This window comes from Vanessa tameamea, chromosome 23, assembly GCF_037043105.1.
Source record: "Vanessa tameamea isolate UH-Manoa-2023 chromosome 23, ilVanTame1 primary haplotype, whole genome shotgun sequence".
In the NCBI taxonomy this organism is placed as follows: Eukaryota; Metazoa; Arthropoda; class Insecta; order Lepidoptera; family Nymphalidae; genus Vanessa; species Vanessa tameamea.
The window spans coordinates 1896081-1918783 of record NC_087331.1 but is presented as its reverse complement, the minus strand read 5'-3'; the positions used below and the strand labels follow the sequence as shown (position 1 = coordinate 1918783).

Sequence of the window (22703 nt, the reverse complement as noted above, 5' to 3'; positions counted from 1 at the left end):
TTTGAGCACAAGTCCGGGAGTGTTACCGGGCTGTTAATGAATTTTTTATCTGACCGATATGGATTTTGAATTCAGGATCTCTCAACCGGCAGCCTTTTATCTAACCACTAGACTAACGAGGCAGTCAATTGTTTTAAGCCTACACTCTTAAAAATAGTAGGGCTATATCGGGATATATAGTACGGGTACTAGAGCATTAACAATATTTACTAAAGTCAATTGTATATCAGCGGTTGCTTGTTCGATCGCAGTTATCTCTAGATTATATGTTTTTTTTTATAAAGGGAAGTAGTAGAACATTTTTGTCCTACAACTAGGTTAAGGCCTTTGAGGAGAGATTTGTAGATAATTTGACCACGCTCTGTGGCAGATTTTAATCCGACATATGCAAGTTTACTTCTTATAATTTAATCTCAAATAATGAAAATAATTATAAACGCAAATAAAAAAAAATGAGAAGCGTTTGTGTTGGTTTCAGCCTACAATCTTTAGTTAAGATTCAAGTATTCGAACCATTGAAGTATCTCGGCGCACAATATTATATACAGTATTAGTACTTGTCGTCAGTTAAAATAAATGCGTTTTCAGCATGACGTGTCTTTTAATCCCAAATATTTATATAAACATATATATCCGTTTTGGTGTGCTAACAATAATAGCACATTAAACGGGTCTATTGGATAAATTTGATGAATGAAATTAGTATCGTCATTATGAGGAAGTCTCATAAAAATTTTAGTTAAAGCCAGCGTTCGAAAGGGTCATTCAGGACATCGCCTTTAATACAATATAAATATACTCGTAAATATTTGATAAGCGACACGATTATATTTCGTTTTTAACGTCAAAACTCCTATCGAAGTATTTCAGCAAATAAACGCTTATTTTTCAGTTTGCTGTCTTCAGGAAAATAATATGAGAATGTCACAGCTGGGTTGCTATGTAATAAAGTACACAAGAATTACTCGGGGGAAAGACAAAGTGTTTGTCGGGAACGTATTAATTTAGAGTTCCGTAGATATTTCTACAAATCCACTAAATAATACTTTTTTTATGGCTTAGGTTGGCTGACGAGCAAATGGGCCACTTGATGGTAAGTGGTCACCACTGCCATAGACAATGGCGCTGTAAGAAATATTAACCAATCCATATCGCCAATGCGCCACCAACCTTGGGAACTAGGATGTTTTGTTCCTTGTGCCTGTAGTTACACTGGTTCATCACACTTTAAACCTGAATACAACAATACTGAGTACTGCTGTTTGGCGGTAGAATATCTGATGAGTAGGTGGTACCTACCCAGACGGGCTTACACAAAGACATACCACCAAGTAAAACTCCCAGTTAAAACTTACAAATTTAATAAAATCTTCATATAGTCATCAATACTTCATTTCTAACTAGTATTTTTTCTGGCATTGTGCCAGATTGAATGTAATCCAGTCCTAAAAAATTACTACTTTTATTACGCCTGAACATAAACTTTGGCAATATTGGAGGCATTACTCATGATGTGTTTTGCCAATTTTCTGCCAAACTTTGAACCTAAGTTGTTTTATCCTTTATGTATTTTATTAACATTGCCGCAAAATTTTCAGGGACAAATATTTGGAAATGTTCGTGTTGCTTGTTTAATGTTGTCATTACTTTTTTACCAATATAGATACAGTATTGGTGCCCAAAAAATGTATAAATGGGTGGTAGGGCTCTGTGCAAGCCCTCCCACTCATCTGGGTAGGTTACCGTCAAACATCAGCACTTAATATTGTTGTGTTCCGATTTGGAAGGTAAGTGAGCAAGTGTAACTACAGGCACAAGGAACAATATATTAGCTTCCTAAACTAGTAGCAATGTAAGAGACATTTCTTACAGTGTCAATATTTGCTATTATTTGCCAGTCAGTGTTCCTATTTAAAACATATAAAATTGAATTTATTTATTTAATACTTTATTGCTCGCAGTGTAGCCTGAACATTACTGTATTTTCTGCCAGCCTACCTGGACACATACACAAAGGTAGGATTTTCAAAATAGAAGCGAAATTATAAATATATAAAGTCAAATGAATATGAATTAGTGTGTTAAGTATACTATGCTTAGTTGTTGAGCGAATCCAAACAATGACGTCGATAAAATTGTAGAGTTGTACATTAAGAATGATAATTAATATATTTAAAAAAAAAAGTTATGATGAACGATTTCGTCTAATTACTCAGTACTTTATAATTTTATAAATTCCCAGGGTGCACGCTAGCTCCATATAAAGTTTCGTTAAAATCAATTCAATGGTTACATTTTTTTTTTTGTAACCGCCGAACAGATTCTTCATAATATTAGTAATGGCTGCTGACATAGGTAAAATTTTGTCCAAATAAATTACGGAACCCGAAAAATATTCGTATGTTTTATGCAGATCCTTTCATTCATCGCCTGATAAGGGGAAAATTGAGCAGCCATCTTTATATTGCAGATGTTAAAACATAGATATAAAGATAAATTGCTGGAAGAGATAAGTAAAGGGCATAGTCAGAAAGGTCTTTCAAAATAGCCGTTTAAAAATAAATAATATTAGCGATGCCTTATTTCAAGCATTAATACATATTCCTTTTTACCCCTTCAATTAAATTTAAAGCTTCTTCTAGGAGTGGGACGACAATAGCTTAAATAACCTGGGACTTTTTAGATCGCTGTCCTGTCAACCGTTGGTCTATTGACGGTCTTCACAGTGTACACGTTAATTATGTCGCTTCATCCGGTTGTGTCATTATTTTTGTAGTTTTGCGCCTTTATTCCACATTTGTATTATTGTACAATTATGTTTAAATACATAAAAGTCACTTATAACTTTCGTGTAATACAAGAATGTGCAATTCACGCACGTCAAGTCAATAGTCCAAATTCAGAGTGAAAACGCGAAGTGGAGTTACTCATGTATATGATCATAATATATGCTAAATTATCTAGCGAAACGCGTTGTCTGTTCTGGTATAAGTTTAATGAAGATACATATTATATTAGTCAAGCAGTTATTCACCTCCTTGCGCGGTTATTTTGGTTGTTGATTTGGATAATTAATGAATCGAGTAGTTGGCAATAATGTTTGATGGCTGATTTACTTTAAGAGCGGGTCAGCCCGAATGGAATTGTAAGTGTCATGGCAACGCGAGTCGTTATGTTTTGACAAGCGACTCGAATGCGATGGTTGCTTGCAAACCCATTTGCTCTTAATCGAGATGAATTATTGTAATCCTTTGATATTATCGTGGTGTACGATTATTGAATCAATTAATACAGTGATTAGATGATATTAAATACGTTTTATTTTGTGAATATCTCCATTGCACGCCCACATAGTCTTCCAAATGTCGGATTAATCCCCGAACCCAACAGTTCGGCATCCTGCTCCTCCGACATACATTTATTATTTAGTGAAGATGAGCAATGTAAAAAAAGTCAAGAAATTTAACTCCCCGTTTTGTTGCCTCCGCTGGGTATAAAGGATCGGCTAATTTTTCGCACAGACAATCGGAATCGCGATGAAACGGGTAAATGATGCTCGCGTTTTTTGTCAATACGTCCACGTGTTCGTGATTTATACTTAACTATATAACAGAAAACATATTACATATTATACTAAAATGCTTTAGGTTTTTATTTTATAAGAAGAAAGGTCCAGCGTGAGTTGGATTTTATAAGGTATAAAAAGTTATCCCATTTTGGAAAATGTTGGTATGGAAATATTAGAGCCGAGATGGCCCAGTGGTTAGAACGCGTGCATCTTAACCGATGATTTCGGGTTCAAACCCAGGCAGGCACCACTGAATTTTCATGTGCTTAATTTGTGTTTATAATTCATCTCGTGCTCGGCGGTGAAGGGAAACATCGTGAGGAAACCTGCATGTGTCTAATTTCAACGAAATTCTGCCACATGTGTATTCCACCAACCCGCATTGGAGCAGCGTGGTGGAATATGCTCCATACCTTCTCCTCAACGGGAGAGGAGGCCTTAGCCCAGCAGTGGGAAATTTACAGGCTGATTATTATGTTATGGAAAAATGGGCCATCTGATGGCTTATGACCCTTGTGTCTCGCTCACTCTTCAAACTGGAACACAACAACGCTTAGTGTAATATTAAGTATTGTTGTGTTCCACTTTGTTTTGTTCGACGACAGAATAATATTATGAGTGGGTGGGACCTACCCAGACGAGCGCACAAAGCACATATCACATATCGCCAAGTAAAAAATAATCTACTCGTTCCTTACACTATATATTTTTCGTTTACTTTATTTCATGTTTATTTATTGAATTTCTTTAAAATATAAAACTCTTCAGTAAACATCAAACTGATGGTGATGGTGGTGAAGACAACTTTCTAACGCCAAAGATATGCCTATCAAGCAGACATGATACATATAATATTGATCTATTAAAGAATTACGGTATTTTTTAGGAATGAAATTAGCAATAAACAATACATAACCTATGACAATGCACGAATTTAATTAATCATAATAAATCGTCAAAAATTCGTGTTCAAATGATTCGTATCCTCTTCAATTGTCCTTATAAGCAATCACGTTCACGTATTAAGTCTTATGATCGCTTTCATTCCGAGAAAGGTTCGGCTTTGGTATTTCTTTAAGTGCTAAAAAATCTTCATGAAATAAACGGATATTGGATACTTATTGCGATAACAATTATTGTATGTTTTTCTGAACTTCCTCAGTCGTAATATATGACGCGGCTTATTACATAACATAAATATATATTATATGAATATAATGTATAATGTCTTGTAATGACAAAGTGAAACGAAAGAAAAAAATACAAATATTAAAAAAAATGGTGCCGTCGTAAAAGTCTGTGGAGATTATTATATCATATTATACAAGCGTCCCGACCCGGCTTCGCACTGGTGTAATTTATACGGTATGAGTGTGTATAGAACTCAGGAAAAATGTAGCTTTGTACCAGTGAATATTGTGTTTAGAATTGAATCATTAGTTCTCGAGGTCTCGTAAGGGTTTACGTATGAACAAACTAATTTCGCCGGTTACTCTCATTCTTCAAACCGGAACACAACGATACTGAGTGCTGCTGTTTGGTGGTAGAATATCTGATGAGTGGCTGGTACCTACCACCAAGACTTTGTAATTTACAGGCTCAATAAAAAGAAACTACAAAATTTTAATTTAACCGCGAAATCTGTTCTTTATGTAAATTTTATCAAATTGTCTAGTTTATAGTACCATTATAAAAAAACAAAAAATAAACAAATATAAGTTTTATCTATCCTTAGATTGGACGTACAAGTCAAAACATTTTTTTCTTTTCGCCGGCATACACGCTATCGACGACCTCCGTGGTCGAGTAGTGTGTACACCGGCTTTCTTGAGTACGCCACTCCGAGTAGAAAAAGTTCATTAGTTGTCTATGTTGTCTTGTGTCTGGGTGTACGTGGTACCGTCGTTACTTCTGATTTTCATAACACAAGTGCTTTAGCTACTTACATTTGGATCAGAGTAATGTATGTGATGTTGTCCAACATTTATTTACATTTATCTTAGTATCTTAGTATCTTAGTATCTGCAGTAACGGCCTGATAATATTCCACTGCTGTTCAAAGCCTACCTCTTAAGGTTACATAAATATAATTATATTCAATCATCACATTTAATTTTTTTTAATCAATGAAAACGAGTAACTGCTTATATTCTTGCCTGTTCTTCTCGTTAAAATCTACACTCCGAATCCATAGTAACTTTACATTGATATTCTCATAGAAAGCCGATTCAAATGTGTTTGGAAGAGCCTACTTAAATCTATACTAATATTACAAATACGAAAGCATTTCTTTCTGTAACGCTTTCTCGTCAAACTACTAAAATGAAATTTATGAAATTTTGACTGAAGTATTTTTTATATTCAACACCTGACGACCGAACCCTAAAACGCGAGCGAAACCGCGGGCGACAACTAATAATATTAAAAATGCGAAAACAACCCTGTCTGTCTATCTGTTAGTCTTTCACGGCCAAACTACTGAACCGAATTTAATAAAATTTAGTATAAAGTAAGCTCGAACTCACATCCTGAAAATTTGCTACATCTGTATTCACCTATAAGCTCAAACCTTCTCAAAGAGATGAGATAACGAGATGAATTTGTAGATATGGATCCGTCGTCAGGCTGTTTCAGAGTAAGAACATAGACTCAAACGCGACCGAAACCACGGGCGACAACTAAGGTATATTTATATTTATGCATTTTATTTTGGAGTATATTATTCATGTTACCAAACATAATATAATACAAAGGATGAATACTTTTACGTATAAGTCCTTACCTCAATAAGATGATTTTGAAGACAGGTCCTACAAGACCCTTGATGATAGCAGACGCGTTAAGATGGCACCTTCCATGCAGTACTATGCCGTTCACCTGTGAATAACACACCAAATTAGTATATCATGTCGTGTTGAGAGATTTTGGCAATTATGGCCAATCTCAGGGGAGACCAACTTAACCAACACAGGAGATATTAAAGTGTATAATTGTGTGCGCAAACGCAGGTAAACTCTCTATTCTCTCACTCTCATAATTAGATGGAAATCATATCTGACAAGACCGGTAATAGTTCAGGCCAACCAACGACTTTACGGGCTTACCCAAGCACGAGGAGTATACACATACAACTTCCAAATCCCGGGCTGTTAATGAGATTTTTTGCATAATATAATATCAATGAAATTAAGTGTCTGATTTTTTTTTTTAATATAGGTCATGGTAAGTGGTAATTACTACCCATAGACATTGGCGTTGCAAGAAACATTAACTTCTCTCTTGAGCATGATTGAAGATTATCTAACACGAGTCCAATGCGGATTGGTGGATTCACATTTGACAATGTAACGATGTTTCCCTTTAATAATTATAAATACAAATTAACCACATGAAAACACAATTGTTCTTGCTCGGATTTGAACACAAGATCTATCGTTAAGTTTCACGTATTTGACCAATCGATGCGATATATCTCCGGCTAAAAGAATTCGTTTATAATAAATCTATTGAAATTGTACGGGGCATTCAATTTACAATAAAATAAATTCCACTGGTTTTAACATTGTAAACTTTAAGCCAACTGGATTTGTGATCAGAAACAATTCAGTTTGAATTAAATATCAGAAACAGAATGAATAAATGTAGAGACTTTTCATACACACGATTGATTCCATTGTGGTTTTTTATGATATTGAATATTGTCAAACGGTTTCATCTGATGTAAATTGACTACCACCTTGCAGGTGCGTTGCCGGCCTTCAGGATATATTTATCAAATATAATAATATATTATGGAATTTTCAACATTCCACGAGTAAGATACAAATTGAGTTCTTCCAGAAAAGTAACACTGAAACGTGTTTTTAAAAAACGCTATTTATAGACAAATATTCATGAAGTACTCGGTCTTAGAGGTACTTATGGACTTGAACTTACGACCTTTTAGTTTTGATATATTAATTATTTAGTTATTCAACTTCTACTTTTTCCATTAATTAATTGTTTAAAAGCCTGTTATTGAAATGCGAAAACCATAGATTGATATTTTTTTGTAGTCTTTAAACTTGACGAGAGTGAAATCACAGAGAATTTTAAATACAACGAATTATAAATTATAATGTATGTAATATTAATAAAACTAAAATGGTTTAACGTGAAGTTCAAATTAAACTTGGCTTAAGTCTTATAAGGAAAAATAAAATTTTATTAATATCAACCCAACTTAACATCCACCGCGACAAAATCCCATACTATTTAAGACAAGAAATTGAATAAATTTATCCCGCAGTGGTCGCACTCGCGATATTCGATGATACGTCGAATAACGTTTGTTTTTTTTTAAATATAACTTTTTTTTGTGCTTCATTCCCGTGAAGACTATTGAATGTATCGGTATCAGACTATGACCAAACGAAGCGGAATCATCTGTACTTGGTAATAAACAATTAGTTTTAATTTTTAATTATTTTAATCCTTCCCTTTTTTAATGCTAGCAACGAATTTCAAAGAATATTTGTTCGATTGTCTAATCTATGGCTTGAAAGAAAAACGTACTAAGAGTAAAATATTCAATTTTGTTATTTTAATGTCAAATGTACTAAATTAACATTATCTTTCGTTCGGATTTTCGTTTGATATTTGAAATACTGGTAAGTACCGGAATATCAAAATTCTATCACCTTATATCTTATTTTATAGTATATATTTGTCTTAACTGACATGAAGATAGACTCATATAGGTTGATGGCGGTTATTACCTATCGCAAAAATAACAAATCATGATAAACGCACCAATGGCGTCGTACTTGTTTGTATCCACAGAATTCGTCAATTATAACGGATCTGTCTTATTTTATTATTGTGATTATTCAACAAAATTGGGTTTTAAAACGTATTAAGGGATTAAAGTCTTAAAAAGTAAGCTGGGCTACCGAAAATTTTATATTGTAAAGCAAAAGTCTGGCAACAAAACCATGTAGGCACATTAAAACAACATCAATCAAATTATAATTATGATACAATAACCGCTAAAATCCGAGAAACTAAAATAACGTTAAAATAGAAAAACAAGTAAGCTGGAAAAATAACCTAAGTGACATAAGTTTAACTGTCACTTAGACTGAAAATAAAATAATAAGTTATTTTTTCAGTTATTTCTGAAAATATTCATCTCTGTCTAAGCGAGAATGATAACACAGTTAAATAACTAACTAATTTTAAGCAATGCATACACATTTTCTATATAAATATTAAGTAGAAGATTAAACTGACATTCACAAACACCGTACAATTAAAAAAATTTTAATTAGCAAGTTTGTCTTCTAGACTATGGATTTATTATCAAATATTATTAATTTCATTTACATACATAATATTATGTTATATTATCATACGTGACAATGCAAGTGAATTTACTAACTAATATAATAAATAATAAATGATCTTATGCGAATTCTTTATTTTTTTATTAATAATTGAAAATTCAGCCTTTAGGTATAGCGATTAGTACGGCCATAAGCTTTTGCTATAACAGTTTGATCGTGCGCATACTAAAAGTAATGTTTCAATCACGCACGTAAAACAAGAATAGTTTGTCTGGGTTAGTTTCCGGGGCAATTTTGAACAGGAGTAAGCCCTCAGGTGATAAACTCAGGCGATATTCACTTGCCAACGATGGCAACGAGGTTTAATGCGACATTTAGCTTTGGATATTGGAGAAGTTCTTCGTGCCACAAAATTCGGCATTCGTCAAAAACAGGCACAAATATCTTAGCAAACCTTGTCTTTATTTTATCAATGTATAATTTAATACTGTCAAATACCAAAGATTAACAGATGTTTTTACTGTTATGTTTTAAGATTAAATGAACGAATGTAATTAGTTACAGGCGCAAGGGACTTAACATCTTAGTTTAACAGTTAGTGGCAGATTGGCCATGTGAGGAATGGTTAATGTTTCCTACATTGCTAATGTCTATAGGCCGTTGTGAACAATTACCATAAGTGGCCCAGCTTACGATCTACTTTCTTATTTGAATAATAAAATCAAGGAGATATGAAATTTACAATTTTCAATTATACTATTTTTCGAGTAAATATCGACTTTTTGGAAATGTCTACGGAATGACGTGGGAGACTTATTCGTTGAAATATTTTATAATACTCAATTCAACACTATTGCTCATTAAGAAATAACTTCCTCTCAGGACCTTATTTGTGATATGTTGAACACCAACTTACAGTGACACACTATTTTGATGTATTATTTAAATGTTATAACTCACGTTATTTATGGATAAAATTTCTTCTTAATGGAGAACGAGTTATTAAATTATATATTATCCGTATTAGTTAGTATAGTTCGTATATCCGTAGTAGTTATTATCAGTATAGATTATCCGATGCAGTGAAAGTTTTCTCGTCACGTCTGATTGGAAACTTGGACCATACACCATTGGCACTTGGCTCGGCGCCAGACCGCACCAGCTCAAGAGATCCGCGTTAATGTATGCGAATGTACATAATTGTTTGATTGTGCGCGCTTGACTTTGCGCAATAAACATTGTTATAGCTTTATGCCGATACGGCAGCGAGAATTCGGTGAGACTAATTATAAGTTTGAATTGTTTATCGTATGTTAAGGATGTTATTTAAAATGATCTGGCTGTGAGGATGATGGCTTATGCCGAGTTCAAATGTAACTGATCCTTTTTAAGTTATGCTTACCAAGCCCTTATAGTCGATCCTATAAGTTTTTACGTCACATAAATGGACGTTACATTAGGAAGATTTTGAATTTTTCCTCGTAGAAAATCTTACGCGACGATTTCTGCCAGTTCACTTTACTGTAAGCCGCGTAAAATAACTTTCCAAAAAGGGATTACATGCATGTATTTATATTTCATTAAAGAAGTGTTAAAGTTAAAGTATTGTTAGATTCCTGTTAATTATGTAGCAATATATGTTTAAAATTATTCTTTTTAAATGCCAAACGACAAAGAGATCTGCGGAAACAGGCTAGAAACAAATGCTAGAAATACCAGACAACATAAAATTCCAAAATTTAATAAATAATTAATCCGGATAAAAACTTATGTTATATTATTATTATTCAATGAAGAATTTATTTGGTAGGGCAGGCCCATTTGGGTAGGTATCGCCCACTCATCAGGTATTCTTCTGACAAACAACAATACTTAGTAATTCTTGTTTTTCGTTTTGAAAGGTGAGTGAGTCAGTGTAACTACAGGCATAAGGGACCACTGTTGTCGACGCATTGGTGTTGTATGGAAAGCTGATTATTTCTTATAGCGCTAATGCCTATGAGTAAGGTTGACTTACGGTGTTCATCTCCCATTTAATCGTCAACCTACTAATTTTACAAAAAAACACGTCACTGATACGTACATGTCTCAAAGCTATAGATATTGTTGTTTGTACGTTCTTTTTTTTTTTTATGTCATCGGTGGCAAACGAGCAGGAGGCTCACTTGATGGAAAGTGACTACCACCGCCCATGAACATCTGCAACACCGGGGGACTTGCATTACGTTTCCGTTAAAACATTCTTACGAAGTGTTAATTATGTGCTAATGAATACATCCAGGTTGAAGAGATATTTAACGCAATTAATAGAATTCTATAACTGGATTCCAGCTTCTTATTTACGGAATCACGTTCAGCATGTTACGGATTTGAATTTTCAAGATATGTAAAGTATCAGACAATCAGTAAATTATTGAGCAGACACCTTCCTAAGGAGAAGAAGTTTTTCTGCTCATTCCAACGCTTCTTCCATCGTTGTACTATTTGGATTATACATTTTTTATAATTCCAGAATACAACATGAATGAAATGAAATCAATCAAACGTCGCCGTATCCGCGCTTAGAGCTATTCTGTAAGAACTCGCTCGAACTCAAGCAGCAAACGATCGTAAAGTCTCACGAAGCTATATGCAACATTGACAATAATAATTACGACATTTAACGGACATATGCGTCAAATTAGCGTATCAACGTAAGTCGGTTTCAACATTACACGAGTGATAAACGAAGTGTATTATTATATAGTGGCACTACTGTGAGAAATATCATATATCGAGATCCGAGTCAGGCAATCGATCGGAGAAAGTTTTGTAAGTTCGAAAAGGTCAGCACCTGTGCCGACTACGAATAATAATTCTATATTGTTAATCCAAAAATAACTAAAACGGCAGTAGTATATCATAATAACCCAACGGATGCTTTCAATTCGATATGTTTCATAATCTATATACAGGGTTATTGGTAATTCGACGTATTCCCATTAGGAGGTGATAGGGGTGATTATTTGCGATAATTTTAACCCTCATATGCATAATGCAAAAGTGAACCATTTTTGAGTTATCATGTTTTTTTAGATTTTTTCAAAATAAGTCAAAAATGTATAACAACTAGGAACTTATTTCAAAACAACCGAAATAAAATGACCACAAAGGACGCTGATGGAAATTCGTATTCGAACATGAAAGAATTCGGACAAAAGTTCGCTCCTTAAAATTCATACAAAATTAACTAAAATCAATACCCAATGTAAATAAAACTAAAATACAAATTTAAAATAAAATTAGTCAAATTATTCCGCATCATATTTGATGCGCTTTATTTTTATTTTGGGGTCTTCCGCGGATGATACAGGCGAAACAGTGTAAACTAGGGATTTCATGTGACCCCAGACAAAGAACTCAACCGGCGTTTAGTCCAAACTCCTACCAGGCCACGGAATGGGTCCTACTCTACTCCAATTAGGAAAAGGTGCAGTACATTTGTCTTGCTGGTATATCATATTTTGTCTCGTAACCTTCTTGGTAATCTTCTTCTTTCTGTAAATAAGTCTTCGAGAAGGATGAGATTTTTGTGCACTTTCTCACTTCAATCATGTTCATTTTGGTAATTAGTAATCCCATTTTGATCATGAATCTACAAAAAATAACTCTCCATTCAGGGACATTTTCGTGAATAATTTGCTCAGGAGTATAATGGTAAATTATGGTGATGGAATCCTGCATTATGCACTGTTGATCATGCTGTGTGTGCTGTGCTCTGTTACAGAGAGTCGTGCGGCGAAGGTGTTTGTCGAAATGATTCGAATGGTTCATCGATAAATTCTTATCCTCTCAGTAATTAACAACATGGACTGAAAGTCTTTCGACTTTAATTTATCGTCTCTGAATACTTCCAGTTTTCAGGATTCGCTTATTATAAACTGATACATCGGGTAGCCGGTGAAGAGGAAACCGACGCGAATAATCTTGCATTGGTCAGGTATGTATTAAACTTATTTGCGAGACATTCAAAGAGCGAATTTAAGTTTTGTTCGAATACGAATTTCCACCAGCGTCCTTTGTGGTCATTTTATTTCGGTTGTTTTGAAATAAGTTCCTATTTGTTATACATTTTTGGAGAGCTAATAAAATGGTTATGTTTTTAAAATAATCTGCAGGACAAGTTTCATAACGATTTTTTTTGTTTTTAAGGCATTTTTGAGGAAAAAAAAACAAAAAAATATTGAAATAATATCTTTTTCCGTCTCGCATTTTCAAATTTGGACCGATAATTATTGTTTTAATATTGACAAATAACCAGTGTTTATTCGTTTTTAGAAATCAGAAGAAAAAAAAATAGATTTTAATTGATACTTTTTTTTAAATAAATTTTTAAAGTTGCATTTTTGACTTATTTTGAAAAAATCTAAAAAACGTGATAACTCAAAAATGGTTCATTTTTGCATCATGCATATGGGGTGTTAAAATTATCGCAAATAATCACCCCTATCACCTCCTAACGGGAATACGTCGAATCACCAATAACCCTGTATATAAAAGCGAAATACCACTCACTGATTAATCACGAAATCTCAGAAATTATAACACCTACAAACTTATGTATATATTTATATGTATGTTACTTAGTAGGCGTAGGCAGATTTTACGTAACTTAATCCAGGCGGTTGAAATTTGTGTTTTATAAATTTCACGCGGTTAAAGCCGCAGATTCAGCTAGTATGTTATAAATGCGAAACTGTACTACACAGACATTTGAACAACTTCCTTCAAGACCGCATGCCTTAAAATAAATATGTTGTAAAGTAATTACCGAAAACACACGCTCTTTATGTTGCCATAAAAGAGAGAATTGCACGTTTTTATCGTTTCCGGAATGGTTAAACGCTTAAAAAAATAAGGAAAGCATTTGTAAACGAAATGATTTTGAATCTTATTCAATTACGCTGCTCCAGAAGTGGGGTTACATGCAGGTAACCTCACGATGTTTTCCTTCACTTTCGAGTACGAGATAAATTATTAACGCTAATTAAACACATACTATTTTTGTCCAATTCTGAACACAATCTTCTGTTAAGATGCATGTTTTAACGACTGGGTTATGGGCTCGTTTGATTGATGATTTTATTCACATAATTTATCTTGATCTTAAAAATAAGCTATATAATATTGTGGTTGACTCATAATAATTATATACTATATAATAATAATATATATATAATAATTATATATATATTATATAATAATTCTCGCGGTTGAAATTGCAACGACGCGCAATATTATATAACAAAGCATTTCAGTTTATACCAGTATGATCAAGTTAATTCAATATATTTTTTTATCTATACAAAAGAAAACAAAAGACAAAAATTGTGAAACGCCTAAACTTTTGACACAAACGTGACGTAATATTCATATCGTATATCTAAATAAACATTATTCAAGGACATTCTTACAAATAATTTTGACAAGTCATTTTTTTATGTTTGTATCTCCACAGACATGTTGTCCGTGCTTTTGGTGAATCTTATTTCAATGTGCATTTATGTTTTCATTATCTGCCAGCGTCACAGTTTAAGTAATAGGATTACAATTTTTTTTTTTTTATCAAAATTTGTTACTCATATGCAATATGAATGTTGACGGGGTTTTATGTGTCTTCGTGAGATTCATGCCGGACTGAATGGTTTTCGGTCTATTCTTAATCAATCATCTCTTTTATTAAATCCCTTTAAAAGGTTAACTAAATGTAAAACGACCAATATAGTTTCTAACGATAAAAACAGTAGCCCTTCATGTCAATAAATCAAATTATATACATACTTGTAATCTATATATTAATCGGTTATATTTTTTTGTTTGTATGTGGGGTTAAATAGCCAAAATTATGATTCAGTTCTAAAAAAAATATAGGGTACAACTTTTATTTATAAAATGCATATTAGCTGAAAAATATATACCTCTTAAATTGGAATAACTCTAGACGAGGAAATGTGCCAACGGATGGTAAGGTGAACGTTACCGTTGTGAAAAATTGTAAGCATTCCTTAGATCGCCAATGCGCCACTGTAGGTACACTGGCTCAATTACCCTCCAAACCCTACCACCGAGTAAACTTACTTTTTTTATGGTGTAGGTGGCAAATGGACTGGAGGCTTACCTGATGAAAAGTGACTATGACAGGGAGTTGCAGATGCGTTGCCAGCTTTTAAGGAAGGCGTAGGCTCTTTTTTTGAAGGTACCCAATTCGTACCGGTTCGGAAAAACCGACGGTGGATGCTAGTTCCACAGAGTGGTTGTTAGAGGCAGATAATGCATTAGAAATGGCGCTGTTGGATTTTCAGACATCTAGGTGGTTCGGGTGGAACTTGGAATTTTGACGAGATGTCCGAAGGTGAAATTCAGCAGCCGGGATAATCCAAACAATTCCCCGGAACATTCCCCGTGAAAAATGCATTGGAAGATGCAGAAATTCTCCTAACTACTATGACGATATAATTCTGATCTTTCTTGCACCCGTGCAAAACTATGTTGGTTTGCCAGTAATCATATACAAGTATATTATATTTATATATCACGTATAATAATCAATATTATACATTATACTGTTTCGAATATCATAATGTTCGTGCACCTGCTAATACAAATATCTAATAAATCTTTCTTGCTCTTGGCAAATTGTTTCGAATCAACTCATAAAAATCTATAATAATAATTGTTCATATAATATCGAGAGAAGTTCTTTTAAAAAATAGACCATTTAGATATTTCATTTCTATTCAAACTCAAAGATCAAAAATTGCAATTTTTAGATCGCTCATAAAAAGGTCTTTTTAATCTTTAAACGTTAAAAATACTTGCCAATCGTCCTATTATTATAATTATCATTGTATATAATAATAATTAAAAAAAAAAAAAAATATATATATATATATATATATCCCGCTGAGTTTCTTTCGCCGGTTCTTCTCAGGTCCGAGGTGCTAAATTCCGAACCGGTGGTAGATTTTTGACAATCAATAAGCAAGTGTAAACACTTCTATATTGAATAAAGATTTTTGATTTGATTTGATTTGATTTGATTTATTTGGATCGTAACAATCTTATTTATTAATAGCGTAAGCCGATTTTTGTCCCAGTGATTATGGGACGATAGCTGCACATAAAAAATCGGTTATGGTCTTAATTTTGAGACCTTCAGCCGTAGATGTGCAGAAAATTAAAAAGGATTCGTGATTGCAATTTACTGAATTGTTACTAAAAAGTTACTGGCCGAGTAGAGAGCGGTGCTATGGTTATATTAAATATATATATGTGTGTGTGTGTGTGTAAAACGTGCGAACAGACGTCGTCAGCTTACAATGAAATTAAATCAAAACAAAACCTGTCATAGGTTTCGAAATTAGTAAAAAACTCTTGAAATAAACGCAAACTTTAGCGTGTATATTTTATAACTCTTTTTATCTTTAGTGAAAATTAAGACAGCTAGTCCGAAGAGATGACAAATCATTCGGTCGTTATCCTCTTCATTCATTCACTCACAGATCAGCAATCCGTCTTGTTCTCGCGTTTATATTGCGACTATATCGTTGGCGGCGAGCCAAATATTGAACGTTAGGGCTTGAATATACTCGCACTACTAAGAAATTCTATTAACCTTTCATTTTATTTTGCGAATTATTATATGCATCGGACTTGAATTATCACTGCAGTATGGAGTATTATCATCGAAATTGAATACATATAATACTTTGGTCTTGTAGATAGCTTATTGAGCCGGCGATTCTGAAGCCCTAGGTTCAACTCCTAGGTCGGACCGGTTTTGTAAGGGATGCTTACTTATAGCAAACACAAAAAGGCAAAGCCGCAGGTGAAGACTAGTACTAGTAACTATACTAAATAATTTCTTATTAGTGAAACTTATTAGATACCAAAGACGTGACGAACTACTGTTAAGTAAGTATTTATCGATACACATATCTTCCAAGCTCACCGGCGATTTTTATTCAGCGAGCAGCGAAATTAGGCATATTTCATCTTACGAAAAGTTTGAGATGATACAAAGGCGTAGTACTAGTATTTATTGAGTTTGAGGATAGTTTTCGTAAATAAAATACAACTGTAAATAATAATTCGTTCTTCTATATTCGGATATAACAGAGTTAGCTAATGCGATTCTTTGCTGATTCTTTACAGATGAATCTAGAATTAACGTTAAATCAAAATTGTAAAATAATCAAAATATGGTTTTCATTGAATTTTTTTTTTTATTTGATTTATATAGCTTTCCTCGAGCAATATATTTTGTAATCGTGATCAAGCCCTTATTCATGACCTAGCAAAAAGTTTGAATGTTGCTGAGATCGTTTATATTTTTTTTCTCTAAAGAATAATACGCCCTTAATACCTTTTTGTTTATAAATTCTTGCATTACACGACAAGCCAAAATCCACTGTATTTAAAATACCAACCTGATTTTTCCTTCTACTGCTTAAATTATATCATTGAACTTCAGTGTGAATATATTTACTTCCTTTTTAAAACTTTTTATCTTATTTATTATATTTTCAGTCTTTGCACTATAACTGAGGTAAATTGATTAATTACTAAGTGATTAGTTTATAGTTATCAGTGAGTTGATGTCACTCATGTGATTGTTACAAAAAATAACGTTTATTTTCAGCATCATTCTTTAAATCTCATCGGAATACAAAAATCATTTTAAATTCTACATACATAAATATTCATTTATATAAATCTACATATAATAAAGATTTGATCAAGTTTCATCATCATCATCACGAAATCCTCCATACGCGCTTATACATATGGTTACATATAATCAAAATCTCCTCTAAATTAAAAGTTTATAAGTACGTATTGTTTAGTCTTACTATTCTTTTTATAATGTCGCAGTCTCATATGATAAAAAAGCAGACTGAGCGCTCGCAACATTATAGTGAACAAAGAAAATTCAATACAAAATCAAAAATGAATTCAAATTCAAGGTAGTATGTGTAGTTATTAACATTTTATTAATATTTAAATATTAAATAATTAACGCGACAGCACTTTTGACGTAGTAAAAGAGACGCATATCTTCGCACTGTAATGTTCCATACGTTCGATCACACGTATTTTGTTTTATAATCATATCTAATAACTCAAACTCAAACTCAAATTCCTTTATTCAATATAGAAGCATTATACTTACTTATTGATAGTCAAATTAAACACTACCACCGGTTCGGAAAAGGAAACACCTTAACCTGAGAAGAACCGGCGAAAGAAACTCAGCGGGTCTTTTTTTTTTGTCAATCAAATTAAGTACATATATTGAACATGATTAGAAATAGCCAGGAGGCGATCGTTTCATTCCCAAGGTGTGCTATCAATTATAAACTCACTAATTGTATAGTAACCTTTCGCACACAAGCGTTCTTTAACATTTTTTTTAAATTTGGCAACAGAAGCGTTTTGCACGCTTTCTGGGATCCTGTTGTAAAACCGTATACATTGTCCCACAAAAGAGTTACTGACTCTATTCAGTCGGATAACAGGAGTAACAAGTTTGTGTTTGTTCCTTGTACAAATGCTATGAGAATCACATTTTCTCATAAAATAATTGATATTTTTCCGTACATACAAAACATTACAGAATATATATTGAGAAGCAACAGTTAATATCTCGATATCATATAAAAAGTATTTAAATCGTGAACTCACCTCCAAGATCTCATCACCAACTTTGATAGGTGGTGACGACTTCGCAGCAGCTCCGGCTGGGTGCATACCGCATATGAACACAGCCATGCGACTCCTGTCCCTGTGGCCCGCGAGGCTGAGACCGAGTCCAGCTTTCGGGGTCCTTTCCAACTTGACAACCACAACACTGTCGCCGAGGGATGCATATTTCTTCTTGATTTTATCTATGAACAAATATATTGAATCAATCAATAAATCCGTTGAAGCAATCAATCTTACACGAATCAATCGATAGATGATTCAATTCATCAATCGATCAATCAATATGTCCATTATCAACACAGACGCTGCATTAATAACGTTAAAATATTCGTATATTAATGAGTGATCGACGCTAACTATTCCGACTGCTCATGAAAAATATTTATATTACTGATGTTGAACATTCAATATGCGTGTAACTATTTGTATAATCTTGGAGCTTATTATGTCCTAATCGATTTGATATTAAGTATTTCATTGTTTTGATTATTTTATTCTCTAATATTTCGACATCTTTACTTATAATGCCGTCAACATCTACCCGCAAACTTCAGTCTCGTGAACAAAACATTCGTAGATAATGTCGAATTATCGAGCTCCACCAAATAAAAATAAAAAACAAGGTAAATATCCCGTTTCAAATACCTATAGTAATAAAAATAACCATGTTAATTTAAAATCTTATAATTGCATATATTTTTATAATACACAGAGCCTAAGGTCAATCGATTAAACATAACTCCATGTACAAGTATATATTTAATCACTCACGAAAACGCGCCCAATGACGTAAAATTATTATCGGCGTGAATTAGTACGAGTCACCACTCGTACTAATGCACGCGTGACCACGCTCGTGCTGAAAATATGTCGTAGTGTGCGTGAGACGAAGAAGACTAACGCAGAGTTTACCCCGGAGGGGCGCGCCTTCGTGAATGAATAGATCTATATAACGTTATAAGTTAAATAATAATTGTTAAGAAGCTGTTTAGACCAATATTGTTACTAAAAGAGTTGTAAATGCACATAGAATACTATGACACAACAATTATAATTAAATAACTATAAGTATTTGATTATTTATACGTAAGTAACAGCCTGTCATTTTCACGTTTCTAGGTGAAGGGTTTCTTTATTCGTTAAGGACTTATTGATTAAAAGGAGTAACATAAAGATCTGTTATGATATTCGTTGGAATTTATGAAAATAGTCAAAATTTTCTGGAACAACGACAATTTGCGATTAAAAATATACAACAGTTTCTCACAATGGTTCCTTTATCATTCACATCTAAACAGTAATAAAAAGCTTTGCTGTTATTGAACACATAGGCTCGTTTGTAAATGGATACATAGCTTATCATAGCATGCAAGTTTTATACAGATATTTTAATTTATGAAACGGCAAAGTTGAAAATGCCTATATAACGTCTATGTGTTCGTACATACTGTATATTTATTTGATATATTAAGCTTAGTATATATATTTCTGTAAGTACTAAGTTTACGTGTCTGCGTTCAAATTATTTCGACTTGGTATTTGATGTGGGCTCCTCATCTATCAAGTTAAGTTTTGCGTATCAAATTAAATTAAATTTAAATTTAAATATGTAATATCTACATTATCTAAGTAGGCATCGTCATAATTAAATAAAAAAATTGTATTTTTTCATTTTATGTAACATGTCTGTACAGTTCCACTTGAAAATGAACGCTTGGTCACGTTATGTATACATCATTCATTCATATAGTCAGTCATTCAAAATCATTCATTCATATCGTTTAGACGATCATTCAATCTGCTACTACTAAATTTTCCATAGCTAAAAAACCGGTAAACTGTCAATCTTTTCGCATATTCCGTTGTATATTATAACAAAATAAATAATATTTAAATTATCGGAATGTATGAATGACGTTACGAAAAACAAACATAACGTGTTTATTTCTGTATATCCGTGAACACCAGGACCAGTATAACATTATTTACATAAGTATAAAAAAACTATTTTGTAAGTCCGCTTCGTTCCACGTTAATTTAAAAAAAATTAAAAGATTTTTCCGCCATGCTGGTACAATCTCGGTTGGTAGAGTCACATCGCAGATTTTCATCCGACACGTGTAGTTTCCCTCACGATGTTTGAGTTCGCCAATCACGAGATTAGTTCTGTGATTGCGAGGGTTTAAATCCTGTTATTATCGGTTAAGATTCACGTGTTCCTACCACTGGACTACCTGTGCTTTAATTAAAATTTAGTAATTATTTATATGTAAATAATATTTTTTCTACAAAATCGAACTATGATATTACGATGTATTGGATTTTATTTATATGCTATTCGAGTCTGATTAATAACATTTTTTTATGGTTCGTTGGCAGACGAGCAAATGGGCCACCTGATGGTAAGTGGTCAACTTCACCCATAGATAATGGCGCTATAAGAAATATTTACCATTCCTTACATCGCCAATGCTTCACCTTGGGAACATAGATGTTATGTCTCTTATGCCTGTAGTTACACTGGCTCACTCACCTTTCAAACCGAAAAACAACAATACTGAGTGCTGCTGTTTTGGCGGTAGAATATTTGATGAGTGGGTGGTACCTACTCAGACGGGCTTACACAAAGCCCTACCACCAAGTTTCAAAAATACAAAAAACTGGTAATATTAGTGAAATAAGAAAAGTCTTTAGAAGTAAGAAAGTTCATTTCTATAAATTTTTATTAAGACCTTCCATGTCGAATTTAAATTTTCAATTTAATAAACATTTGGCCGTTGACAATAAAATTTTTCATATTTACTATTCCCCTGAATTCATTTTTAATATTTAAAACCTTGTTACTGTGTGTTATGAGTTAGAAAATTAATTAAATGGCTGTTCTTGTTTAGTAAGTTTAATTTGACAGAGTGCCAACATTTTTGTTATTGTTATCGTGAAATAAATAAACGCAATATCGTATTAAAAAGTACAACGCGTCTTAATATTAGAAATAGTTTTTTAACTACTATGTCGGTTTGGTTTGGTTAAATTTAAACGTTTAAAGAGTATTATGATCGTGGTTTGTTTTGTTTAACTTGACTTCACTGCCTCGAGGTTTAAAGTTCAAACACAGGCCATTAAAAATACTTTCAAGTATTTTTACATATCACCGTGGAAAAGACAAAAGAGCTGAAGCGCCTAATTGGTAATTTTTGAAAGATGAGGTTTAATAACTTAACTTTAAATCTCATTTTCCAAAAGTACCATTTTACGTTTTAGCGTATTTTTTACTTTCTACTGACGAATTTTGTTGTAATAAAATTATGGATCGGCGTATCGTTTTGATTTTAATGTATGATCAATGATCATGTATAAACATGTACAAATGCAAAAAAAAATTTTTTTTGGTTTTTAATTATTACTCAACTTCCGTCGTTTGTGTATTTACTCATTCAAAATAAACTAAGGACTGGTCAATCATCACCTCTTGTACCTAAAGTAAGTACTTTCTCTAACGCCACAATTTATATGCATCAAAATAACGTATGTCCACAGTATAAGCTTTCATCACAGTATAAAATTTATATCACCAAGTTTCAACTGCGTAAAGTCATTACAACCTTTTTGGGGACAAGATATTCGATTATTTAATAAAATCTGGCAAATACCTTAACATTTACCAAGTATGCTTAAAAAGGTTTAATATATAAGACAAACTATTCTCTACAAGATTGTATAGATGACAAAATCTTATTAATCCTGATAGAGTATTACGAAGTTTATCGTCGGTTCTCCTCGTTTGAATCTATATTCCGAAATGGTTAAACCTTTACAGTCAATCTTGTCAATTGGTGATTCAAAAGTGCTCGTAAAAACTCTTTTATACCTATATTTTAATTTAATTCATGTTTTTCAAATCAATAAATTAATTTGCTGTAATCCTGATTGTGGTTGAAAAAGGGCAGGAAGTTCATTTGATAGAATGGCTTGCAGATCCTCTGCTGGATTTTAACGAGTAGGCTCCTTTCTTGAAGGTTTCCATATCGTATCTATTTGGTGAAACCCCTGGTAAAGCAGAAGGCAGA

At 33.0% G+C, this 22703-nt stretch overlaps 2 protein-coding genes across 4 annotated transcripts in view; both read right to left on the bottom strand.

Moving 5' to 3' along the window:
- The window catches only part of LOC113397708 (uncharacterized), a 196517-nt gene that overhangs the window by 26687 nt on the left and 147127 nt on the right, over positions 1 to 22703 (bottom strand). For all 3 annotated transcript variants that reach the window (XM_026636151.2, XM_026636154.2, XM_064218606.1), the window contains exons 25-26: positions 18616 to 18818; positions 6351 to 6445 (exon numbers count right to left, since the gene is read on the bottom strand). In XM_026636151.2, the coding sequence (XP_026491936.2) occupies positions 6351 to 6445; positions 18616 to 18818 (298 nt within the window). The remainder of the gene's footprint in view (positions 1 to 6350; positions 6446 to 18615; positions 18819 to 22703) is intronic.
- Positions 1 to 22703, bottom strand: part of LOC135193967 (U6 snRNA-associated Sm-like protein LSm6) — a 388927-nt gene that overhangs the window by 326227 nt on the left and 39997 nt on the right. The gene's annotated exons all lie outside the window — the stretch shown is intronic.